The sequence below is a fragment of the Bombina bombina genome, chromosome 11 (genome assembly GCF_027579735.1).
Source record: "Bombina bombina isolate aBomBom1 chromosome 11, aBomBom1.pri, whole genome shotgun sequence".
Classification (NCBI taxonomy): domain Eukaryota; kingdom Metazoa; phylum Chordata; class Amphibia; order Anura; family Bombinatoridae; genus Bombina; species Bombina bombina.
The window spans coordinates 28173823-28186644 of record NC_069509.1 but is presented as its reverse complement, the minus strand read 5'-3'; the positions used below and the strand labels follow the sequence as shown (position 1 = coordinate 28186644).

The 12822-nt window shown below is 38.8% G+C and overlaps 1 protein-coding gene across 2 annotated transcripts in view; it reads left to right on the top strand.

Moving 5' to 3' along the window:
* Positions 1–12822, top strand: part of LOC128642140 (prostasin-like) — a 64875-nt gene that overhangs the window by 29172 nt on the left and 22881 nt on the right. For both annotated transcript variants that reach the window (XM_053694817.1, XM_053694818.1), the window contains exons 7-8: positions 77–239; positions 2969–3237. In XM_053694817.1, the coding sequence (XP_053550792.1) occupies positions 77–239; positions 2969–3237 (432 nt within the window). The remainder of the gene's footprint in view (positions 1–76; positions 240–2968; positions 3238–12822) is intronic.

Here is a 12822-nt window from a genome sequence, read left to right as displayed (position 1 = left end):
TTCTATTTTCTTTTATTCTGAGATCCTATTTTATTATTTTATCCAGAAATTAACTGTAACATTATTTCCCCTCTAGGGTGTGGGAGACCCCAAGTAAACAGTCGGATTATGGGGGGTGAAGATGCCTTAAACGGGGCCTGGCCCTGGCAGGTCAGCTTGAGGTACAATGGACGTCATTTCTGTGGAGGGTCCCTCGTTGGTAACAAATGGGTCATCTCTGCAGCTCACTGCTTCTCCCGGTAAATATTTAGCATCTCAGTCCTTAAAGGGACATGAGACCCAAAAAAATGTATTTCATGATTTAGGTAGAACATAACATTTTAAACAACTTTCCAGTTTATTTCTATTATCACATTTGCTTCATTCTCTTGGTATGCTTTGTTGAAGGAGCAGCAATGCACAACTGGTTTCTAACTGAACACATTGGTGAGCCAATGACAATCGGTATATATATGCAGCCACCAATCAGCAGCTAGAACCTAGGTTTTTGCTGCTCCTGGGCTTTCCTAGATAAAGATTTCAGCAAAGGATAATAAGAGAAGGAAGCAAATTAAATAATAGAAGTAAATTGGAAAGTTGTTTAAAATTGTATTCTCTATCTGAATCATGAAAGAAATTTTTTGGGTTTCATGTCCCTTTAATTAAGTCTATTCAGTAAGCTAAAAGGACAGTCAAGTCCAAAAAAACTTTCATGATTCAAATAGGGCATGTAATTTTAAATAAATTTCCAATTTACGTTTATCAGCAATTTTGCTTTGTTCTCTTGGTATTCTTAGTTGAAAGCTAAACCTAGGAGGTTCATATGCTAATTTCTTAGACCTTAAAGGCCGCCTCTAATCTGAAAGAATTTTGACAGTTTTTCACCACTAGAGGGCATTAGTTCATGTGTTTCACATAGATAACATTGAGCTCATGCACATGAATTTACCAAGGAGTGAGCACTGATTGGCTAATATGCAAGTCTGTCAAATGAACTGAATTAAGGGGGCAGTCTGCTGAGGCTTGGATACAAGGTAATTACAGAGGTAAAACGTGTATTATTATAACTGTGTTTGTTATGCAAACCTGGGGAATGGGTAATAAAGGGATTACCTATCTTTTTAAACAACAACAATTCTGGTGTTGACTGTCCCTTTAATGGGGGAATTACTAGTTCAGCTTGTTGTGGCTTTCTGAGCACACATTGGGGCCGATTTATCAAATGTCTGTCGGACATGATCTGCTCAGTGGATCATGTCCGACAGACATCGCTGAAGTAGAGTTTTTACACTATGGTTTTGTACTGAAAGTAGTTACAAACACGGCACAGATACATACATACAGACCATTAAATCACTTAAACCTTTATTTTGTAATTACTTTGTTTAAATATAACTGAAATAAATAGTTTTTAATAAATTTTTGATCTATTTAATTTTGCATATTTTCAAGCGTTAACACATTACTTCTGATTTCCAAAAGTGCTAGCTTTTCCAGTGCTATTTTGTGTTGTGCTTGAGTGCAGTACTTAACTCACCACTTGTAAATGAGCACTCATAGCCAGGGATAGGCATGGACCAAAGCTGCGGCCGAGATTTTCCAAAGTACAGACCTTAGTGAAGGACACCAAGGTCTACATTTAGCTACCAATCAGCAAGCTCTACCCAGGTGCTCAATAAAAAATGGGTCAGCTACTAAGCTTACATTCCTGCTTTTTCAAATAAAGATACCAAGAGAACAAAGAGAAATTGATTATAGGAATAAATTAGAAAGTTGCTTAAAATTGCATGCTCTATCTGAATCATGAGGAAAAAAAAATGGGTTTAGTGTCCCTTTAATGGAAACAAAATTTCCATCAATCTAACTGGATCATACATTATATTGTGTGTGGTGCAAGAAAGGTTAAAAAGAAAATATCACCATTTTGTTGGCTTTAGGGCATAAAGAAAACAGTAACAAAAATGTAAAAGTGACATAGAATGCTGGCCTCTGTGACCTGTTAGTTTGTGAAACCCCACAAGTTTCTTACATTTCATTATTATTATTATTAATAGTTAAAAATCTAATCAATCTTTCAGAGAGAAATAAAAGAAAAAACAATAATATAAATATTATGCATTTTAAATTAAAATGTACATAGCCAAAATTACAAAATTGTATTGAGTATTTATATATCATGACCGTCTGGGATATCAGAATAGCTATTGTCTTCAACTGAAGAAATTCAAATTGCAATACATTTATAACAACAGAGGTAAACTAGAGATGTGCAAAAGCAGGACGCAAGCTAAAATTACAACTATGAATGGCTTCCTTATAATCAGCACTAGATCTCAGGTAGGTGCACTGCATTTTTATGCTTTACCTTTGCATATAAAGAAATGTCAGCTTGCTACTTGAATCGTCCCTTTCTCATCTCACTCAGAGTCACTTTCCCACTACTGAGTGGCGTCCTCACACCGGCGCTGCCCCAAACCTGCAAAACATGGTGCCACATGTGTAAAGAAGGATTCTACTCATCCCGAGTCCCTCCCCACCGTAAAACGTGCGGCGGACACTGCAAAGGCCAGTCATGGACACCTTGCCTATCCCTGCTCATAGCACCCCCCGTGCTATCTATTAAAAGTATGAGGTGCCATAAACATTTACTGCTGTGTTAAGATTCTCTGGTAAACCTTTTTCATCATCTGCTTGTAATACCAGATTGTGTGCCTTTAGCACAAAGTAGTGATATATACTGTATATATGGCAGTCAAATTACAAAATTGTAAAGCAGTTCTCCTCTAATTTAGGGATTTGCACATCTGATTACAGATATAGGTTTCAGTCTGTCTGTATCTGATCCCTAGCAATTTCAGCAACTCGTCACAAGGATAAAAGTATCTCTGTTTGTTCATAGTTAGTTGCCTTTCCTCTGCGATTGTGTGTGTTATATTATTTGTGCCCATGAATCTTATCTTCTGATGAAAGTTATTTCTGTATTTTCCAGTTACCCAGCATCGTCAGTTAAAGTATATCTTGGTTCCTACAAACTGTCCCAGTACAATTCCCAAGAGGTGTCTATCTGGGTGAAAAGAGCCATTTGCAATCCCATATTTGGAGGCGTAGGAACCAGTGGGGATATTTGTCTACTGGAACTCCTTAATGCAGTTAATTATACAGATAAAATCCTCCCAGTGTGTCTCCCATCTGCTGAGGTTCAGTTACCCTCAGGAATGTACTGTTGGGTGACTGGCTGGGGGAACATTGAATCAGGTGGTGAGTATTTCTGATCTCATTTACAAAATGATATTTTATGACATTAATGCTTCTCTTGTTATTAAAAACAGACATTCCTGGCTACATACACCTGACTTCCATTAAAGGGATACTAAACCCAAATGATTTCTTTAATGATTTAGATAGCGCATGCAATTTAAAGGAATCTAAAGCTTAGGTCCCGGCCCATTTTTGGTTCAGAAAATGGGTTAGGCTTGCTTATTGGTGGCTAAATGCAGCCACCAATAAGCAAGCACTATCCAGGGTGCTGAACCGAAAATGGGCCGGCTCCTATGCTTACATTCCGGCTTTTTAAATAAAGATAGCAAGAGAATGAAGAAAATTTGATAATAGGAGTAAAAGAGAAAGTTTCTTAAAATTGCTGCTCTATCTGAATCATGAAATAAGAAATTTGGGTTTAGTGTCCCTTTAAGTTATTTTGTGGTCCAGAGTCTGGGATAAGTGCACAAATTTCCATACTTAAAATGTCATCTGTCATTACAGGTTTTTAGGGGTTTAGAGTTATATAAAGAACTGAAGTGCTAGTAAATCATGGTGGCCAGGGGATTTATTATTGATGCAGACGGCTTAATGATTTCGAATGAAGCATTTCGCCATGTATTAAAGATGTATAAGCATTTAACAATTTCATATAGCGCTAAAATGTTATGTATATACAGTATAGTTCAAAAAATCCAAACACTTCATTGCAATCATTATTGAACTTTCTGATGATTGTGTTTAAAGGGACACTGAACCCAAATTTGTTCTTTCGTGATTCAGATAGTGCATGACATTTTAAGCAACTTTCTAATTTACTCCTATTATCAAATTTTCTTCATTCTCTTGGTATCTTTGCTTGAAATGCAAGAATGTAAGTTTAGATGCCGGCCCATTTTTGGTGAACAACCTGAGTTCTCCTTGCTGATTGGTGGATAAATTAATCTACCAATAAAAAAGTGCTGTCCATAGTCCTGAACCAAAAAAAAAGCTTAGATGCCTTCTTTTTCAAATAAAGATAGCAAGAGAACGAAGAAAAATTTGTTAACAGGTGTAAATTAGAAAGTTGCTTAAAATTGCATGCTCTATCTGAGTTACAAAAGAAAAAAATTGGGTTCAGTGTCCCTTTAAGTTATGTACAAAGTCTGATATTTTATTAGACCAGGGAACTAGGTTTCAAAGGGTTCAATGCTGTTAAATTAGATACATGTAATAATCATTTGAAAGATGTTATCTGATGAAGTGGAATACTGCTGCAAAGTGTTGGGAAAGGCAAGGTGGTACAAAGCTACTGAGAAACCACAGATACATTGGCATGTATTTATCAAGCCGTCAACCGCAAATACGCTGGAATTCCGCAGCGTGTTTGTGGCAAGCCTGATTCGCCTTAGTTATGAAACCCTACAAACCGGCAACAGTAGGATTTAGTGACGTAACATACGATCCACCAGACTCAGTCCGACACAGATCGATGCTTACGTCACTACAGATGTTCCGAACGCAAGTTTGGCACAATCTGACTACTTTTAGAAGTTATCAAATACCTGCCAGGTACGCTCGCCACTATTCCGGCCCAGCGTACCTGGTTTTCAATCTGCCACCCTGGAGGCGGCGGATGCCATAGGAATCAATGGGAGTCGGAAAGCAGCGAGAGCTCATGTTCGCTGCTGCCCGATATCCCATTGATTCCTATGGTAATGTCTACACCTAACACCCTAACATGTACCCCTAGTATAAACACCCCTAATCTCCCCCCCTACACCGCCGCCACCTACATTATACTTATTAACCCCTAATCTGCCGCCCCGACACCGCCGCCACCTAAATAAAAGTAATTAACCCCTATCCCGCCGCTCCCGGACCTCGCCGCAACTAAATAAACATATTAACCTCTAAACCGCCGCTCCCGGAGCCCACCGCCACCTACATTATACTTATTAACCCCTAATCTTCCGCCCCCTACACAGCCGCCACCTACATTATATTTATTAACCCCTAATCTGCCCCCCCTACACGGCCGCCAACATACATTATATTTATTAACCCCTAATCTGCCCCCCCTACCCCGCCGCCACCTACATTATATTTATTAACCCTTAATCTGCCCCCCCTACACCGCCGCCACTATATTAAATTTATTAAGCCCTAAACCTAAGTCTAACCCTAACACCCCCTAACAAATGTAATTTAAATATATCTAAATAAATATTACTATCATTTACTAAATAATTCCTATTTAAAACTAAATACTTACCTATAAAATAAAGCCTAAGATAGCTACAATATAACTAATAGTTACATTGTATCTATCTTAGGGTTTATTTTTATTTTACAGGCAAGTTTGTATTTATTTTAACTAGGTAGAATAGTTATTAAATAGTTATTAACTATTTAATAACTTCCTAGTTAAAATAAAGAAAAATATACATGTAAAATAAAACCTAAACTAAGTTACAATTCCACCTAACACTACACTACAATTAAATTAATTCCCTAAATTAACTACAATTAAATAAAATTATCTAAAGTACGAAAACCCCCCCCACTAAATTACAGAAAATATTAAAATAATTGCAAGTTTTTTTAAACTAATTACACCTAATCTAATCCCCCTAATAAAATAAAAAAGCCCCCCAAAATAATAAAAAGCCCTACCCTATACTAAATTACAAATAGCCCTTAAAAGGGCCTTTTGCCGGGCATTGCCCCAAAGTAATCAGCTCTTTTACCTGTAAAAAAAAGTACAATACCCCCCCAACATTAAAACCCACCACCCACACACCCAACCCTACTCTAAAACACACCCAATCCCCCCTTAATAAAACCTAACACTAACCCCTTGAAGATAACCCTACCTTGAGAAGTCTTTACCCAACCGGGCTGAAGTCCTCCACGAAGCCGACAGAAGTTGTCCTCCAGACGGGCAGAAGTCTTCATCCAACCGGGCAGAAGAGGTCCTCCAGACGGGCAGAAGTCTTCATCCAGGCGGCATCTTCTATCTTCATCCATCCGGCGCAGAGCGGGTCCATCTTCAAGACATCCGACGTGGAGCATCCTCTTCTAACGACATCCGACGACTAAATGAATGTTCCTTTTAAATGACATCATCCAAGATGGCGTCCCTTGAATTCCGATTGGCTGATAGAATTCTATCAGCCAATCGGAATTAAGGTAGGAAAAATCCAATCAGCCAATAGGATTGAGCTCACATTCTATTGGCTGATTGGAACAGCCAATAGAATGCGAGCTCAATCCTATTGGCTGATTGTATCAGCCAATAGGATTTTTCCTACCTTAATTCCGATTGGCTGATAGAATTCTATTAGCCAATCGGAATTCGAGGGACGCCATCTTGGATGACGTCATTTAAAGGAACATTCATTCAGTCGTCGGATGTCGTTAGAAGAGGATGCTCCGCGTCGGATTTCTTGAAGATGGACCCGCTCTGCGCCGGATGGATGAAGATAGAAGATGCCGCCTGGATGAAGACTTCTGCCCGTCTGGAGGACCTCTTCTGCCCAGTTGGATGAAGACTTCTGCCCATCTGGAGGACCACTTCTGCCGGCTTCGTGGAGGACTTTGGCCCGGTTGGGTGAAGACTTCTCAAGGTAGGGTGATCTTCAAGGGGTTAGTGTTAGGTTTTATTAATGGGGGATTGGGTGGGTTTTAGAGTAGGATTGGGTGTGTGGGTGGTGGGTTTTAATGTTGGGGGGGTATTTTACTTTTTTTTACAGGTAAAAGAGCTGATTACTTTGGGGCAATGCCCCGCAAAAGGCCCTTTTAAGGGCTATTTGTAATTTAGTATAGGGTAGGGCTTTTTATTATTTGGGGGGCTTTTTTATTTTATTAGGGGGATTAGATTAGGTGTAATTAGTTTAAAAAACTTGTAATTATTTTATTATTTTCTGTAATTTAGTGTTTTTTTTCCGTACTTTAGATAATTTTATTTAATTGTAGTTAATTTAGGGAATTAATTTAATTGTAGTGTAGTGTAGGTGTAATTGTAACTTAGGTTAGGTTTTATTTTACAGGTATATTTGTCTTTATTTTAACTATGAAGTTATTAAATAGTTAATAACTATTTAATAACTATTCTACCTAGTTAAAATAAATACAAACTCGCCTGTAAAATAAAAATAAACCCTAAGATAGATACAATGTAACTATTAGTTATATTGTAGCTAGCTTAGGGTTTATTTTATAGGTAAGTATTTAGTTTTAAATAGGAATTATTTAGTTAATGATAGTAATATTTATTTAGATATATTTAAATTATATTTAAGTTAGGGGGTGTTAGGGTTAGGGTTAGACTTAGGTTTAGGGGTTAATAAATTTAATATAGTGGCAGCGGTGTAGGGGGGCAGATTAGGGGTTAATAAGTATAATGTAGGTGGCGGTGGGCTCGGGGAGCGGCGGTATAGGGGTTAATACATTTATTAGAGTTGCGGCGGGGTCCGGGAGCGGCGGTTTAGGGGTTAATACATTTATTAGAGTTGCGGCGGGCTCCGGGAGCGGCGGTTTAGGGGTTAAACACTTTATTAGAGTTGCGGCGGCGTCCTGGAGTGGCGGTTTAGGGGTTAATACATTTATTAGAGTTGCGGCGGGCTCCGGGAGCGGCGGTATAGGGGGTAAACAGTATAGTATAGTGTGGGTGTTTAGTGACAGGGTACCAAGAAAGCTGAAAAAAAGCCGAAGAGCAGCAAGATTGATGACTGTTAGTTAACAACAGTCCGCTGCTCATCGCACCGTACTTGGTGCGCGGCTTTTTAACAGCTTTTTTGGTAACTTTGGAGAACGTATTCAGGCCCGCGGCCGCGATGTTAGGCGATCTTAGGCGAGCGTATTGGTGCCGTTGAATGCAAGAAAGTCGACGCTTTGATAAATAGATGCCATAGTTTTTTCAGAATTGTCTTAGATTTGTAAACCCACAGAAAACCATAAGAGATGTGCCTCTTATAGACTGTAATAGATCCCCATGCAATGGAGATTATCTTTTATGTCAAAAATATTCTTCTTATTATTATTTCTAGCAATGTCCTTACATTACATAAATGTACACTAATAAGTTTAGTGCATATTTATATATGTTTGTATCTATTGCTACTGAGTCAGGTGTGAACAGAGGACTATATCACTTTACACCAGACACAAACTGAATGCTTTACATCACAAGGTTAACACTGTCAATGTGAACTCAGCCTATGGGGTATATTTAACAAGCTGCGTTTGCTGCTGATTGTGCGCGAGCCTTAGAGCATGAAATATTGTATAAAGGTGAAAATCCCCAAATTCGTAATTATTACAAAATGTAAACGTTTTTTATTATTATTATTTAAAAACTAAAAATGATTAAAAATTACCAGTTTTTGCCACCGGTAAGTCATTGGGGTAGATTTATCAAGCAGCGGATGCTGCAATCTACCCCCGAGTTTCAGGTCCGCCTGAAAGTTACTTAAGTTAAGAAGCAGCGTCTGAGGTGACAAACAGCAATCATCCGGATCAGATACGATCGGGATGATTGACACCCGCTGCTAGCGGCCGGCTGCAAATATGCAGGGGGTGAGCATTGCACAAGCATTTCACAGCGAATCATTTTCGCCCGACATTTAATAAATCTACCCCTAAGACTCTCTTAGGGTCTGATATTCAAAATCTTTGGGATTCTTTTAGACTTTGTATTGTAATGTAGGAGTTTCTGTTTTACATAAAGAACACTACATAGCAACATATACATTTCTCAAGGTAAAATTTGTGTTTCTAAAAATGTTTTAAGGGACTCGCCATACTGACGAGACTCCTTAGAATATCTCCTCCGAGCGGCGAGGTTTTGAATAGCAGATCCTTAATCATGTGACATCTCATTATATGGAGGAAAAACTCCTCTTTCAAATGTTATTATGCTATACAGTATATATCCAAGATCAATAAGAAAAGGCCAATTACATAACCGTTATACATCAACTTTTGAGGGTAAACATTGATGGGACTTGAATCTGTTTCTCTTTCTCAGCCAAAAACAAAACTTTCTAGATCAGTGTTTTTCAATTCCAGTCCCCAGGGCCCAACAACAGTTCAGATTTTGGTATTACTAATCAGTTGGTTTTATCTGGAATTTAGACCACTAAACTATCTTTTTGTTCTAATTCTTCTTGAAAGAAGATACCAAGGACTAAGGGGACGATTTATGAAAGTGCGAGCGGACATGATACGATGTAGCGGATCATGTCCGCCGCACATCGATAAATGCTGACAGCATACGCTATCTGCATTTATCATTGCACAAGCTGTTCTTGTGAACTGCTGGTGCAATGCCGCCCCCTGCAGATTCATGGTCAATCCAACAGGGGGTTTCAATCAGATTGATGTCCGCAGCCTCAGAGCAGGCAGATAAGTTATGGAGTAACGGTCTTTAGACTGTTTCTGGCGAGCATGAAGGCTTGCGCAGAAACAAGGGGAACAAGGTCCATTTGGAGCTTGATAATTCAGCCCCTAAATCTGAAGAATGCTGCTTTAGATATCAGATGGTTAATTAACATAGTGTTTGTACAGGATGCGCAAATATTGTTAGAATAGTAAGAAAAAGAACTAAAGTGTTGGACTAATAATTGATTGGGTCCTATTTATGTTGCTGCGAGCGGACATGATCCAATATTGAGGATCATGTCCGCTGCACATCGATAAATCCCGACTGCATACGCTCTCTGCATTTATCATTGCACCAGCAGTTCTTGTGAACTGCTGGTGCAATGCTGCCCCCTGCAGATTTGCAGCCAATCAGAAATTAACCCCGATCGTATTCGATTGGGTTAATTTCTGTCCGCCGCCTCTTTAGACCGATGCTTCATCATTACTGTTTCCGGCGAGCCTGAAGGCTTGCCGGAAACACGGGGCATCAAGCTCCATACAAAGCTTGATAAATTGACCCCTATGTCTGTCTTGATGATCAAAAACTCGCTGGCATAGAGAGAAATCACAAAATCTTTGGGGGTTTTTGGAGTATTATATTGCCTCTTCTTTACATCCAGAACCTGCATAGTGAGATATAAAAAAAATGCATTTCTAAAATTCTTTGGGGACCTCAACGTACTAACAAGACATCTCTGAACATCAGTCCTTAAAGGGACATTAAAGGGACATTAAAGGGACATTACAGTCAAAATTGGAATCCACGTGGCTGCATTTAATTTTTGAATAGAAGCATTTTTGTAACATACATGTATTAGCAAAAATGTTTCTAATAAATGCTATAGCTTTTTTAAAAGTGTATTTATATATGCACCGTGCACCAGCATTTTAAACACAGCACTTACAAAGAGAGCCTAAGGTGCTTATACCGTCTGGCAATGACTCACTTTCAGCTAGATTACGAGTTTTGAGCGCTATAGGGATTTTAACGATCGCCACAAAAGCAGCGTTATTTCACCTCCCTATATCGCTGCTATTACAAATTTTACAAATATGCTGGCGTTGAGCTCAATACCGCACCCAGATACAAGCGCTGCTTTGACGTGCTCGTGCACGATTTCCCTATAGAAATCAATGGGGAGAGCCGGCAAAAAAAGCCTAACACCTGCGATTGCGGAAAGAAAAGCTCCGTAACGCAGCCACATTGATGTCTATGGGGAAATAAAAAGTTACGTTTAAACCTAACACCCTAACATAAACTCCACGTCTAAACACCCCTAATCTGCCGCCCCCGACATCGCCGCCACCTGCCTACAGTTATTAACCCCTAATCTGCCACCCCTAACATCGCCGCCACCTACATAAATTTATTAGACCCTAATCTGCTGTCCCTAACCTCGCCACCACCTAGATACACTTATTAACCCCTAATCTGCTGCCCCTAACCTCGCCGCCACCTAAATACACTTATTAACCCCTAATCGGCCGCCCCCAATGTCGCCACCACTACACTAAAGTTATTAACCCCTAAACCTCTGGCCTCCAACATCATTAACACTAAATAAATATATTAACCCCTAAACCTTACCCTAACCCTAACATAACTCTAACCCTAAGCATAACCCTAAGCCCAAGTCTAACCCTAACACCCCTAACTTAAATATAATTAAAATAAAGCTAAATTAACCTTACAATTATTACCTAAATAATACCTATTTAAAACTAAATACCTGTAAAATAAAACCTAAGCTAGCGACAATATAAATAATAGTTAAATTTTATCTATCTTAGGTTTTATTTTTATTTCACAGATAAGTTTGTATTTATTTTAACGAGGTAGACTAGTTAGTAAATAGTTATTAACTATTTACTAGCTACCTAGTTAAAATAAATACGAACTTATCCTGTAAAAAAAATCTAACCTGCCTTACACTAAAACCTAACATTACAATAACATTACAATAAAATAAATGAAATTAAATTAATAAAATAAAATTTTCTAAATTACAAAAAACAACAACGAAATTATCAAAAATAACAATGAATTACTCCTAATTACAAAATACAAACAACCCCCCACAGTAAAACCCACCACCCACCCAACCAAACGCCCCAAATAAAAACCTAACTAAATAAACCTAAGCTAAACATTGCCCTAAAAAGGGCATTTGGATGGGCATTGCCCTTAAAAGGGCATTTAGCTCTTTTACTGCCCAAAATCCTAACCTAAAAATAAAACTCACCCCAAAAAAACTTAAAGAAACCTAACACTAAATATCAGATTGAGCTCGCATTCTATTGGCTGATCGGAACAGCCAATAGAATGCGAGCTCAATCTGATTGGCTGATCCAATCAGCCAATCGGATTGAACTTGAATCTGATTGGCTGATTCAATCAGCCAATCAGATTTTTCCTACCTTAATTCCGATTGGCTGATAGAATCCTATCAGCCAATCGGAATTCGAGGGACGCCATCTTGGATGACGTAATTTAAAGGTACCTTCATTCGTCGTTAGTCCGTCGGTGAAGAAGGATGGCTCCGCGTCGGCTGCTTCAAGATGGTTCCCGCTCCGCGCTGGATGGAAGAATATAGAAGATGCCGCCTGGATGAAGATGTCTGCCGGTCCGGATGCCCTCTTCTGCCCGGATAGGATGAAGACTTCGGACCCTCTGGAGGAGCTCTTCTGCCCGGATAGGATGAAGACTTCGGACCCTCTTCTGGACGGATCGGTAATACCCGGCTGGGTGAAGATAAGGTAGGAAGATCTTCAGGGGCTTAGTGTTAGGTTTTTTAAGGGGGGTTTGGGTGGGTTAGATTAGGGGTTTGTGGGTGGTGGGTTGTAATGTTGTGGGGGTATTGTATGTTTTTTTTACAGGCAAAAGAGCTGTTTTCTTTGGGGCATGCCCCGCAAAAGGCCCTTTTAAGGGCTGGTAAGGTAATAGAGCTGTTAACTTTTTATTTTAGAATAGGGTAGGGCATTTTTTTATTTTGGGGGGGCTTTGTTATTTTTTTAGGGGGCTTAGAGTAGGTGTAATTAGTTTAAAATTCTTGTAATCTTTTTTTATTTTTTGTAATTTAGTGTTTTTTTTTTTGTAATTTAGTTTAGTTGATTTAATTGTAGGTAATTGTAGGTAGTTTAGTTAATTTATTTATTGATAGTGTAGTGTTAGGTTTAATT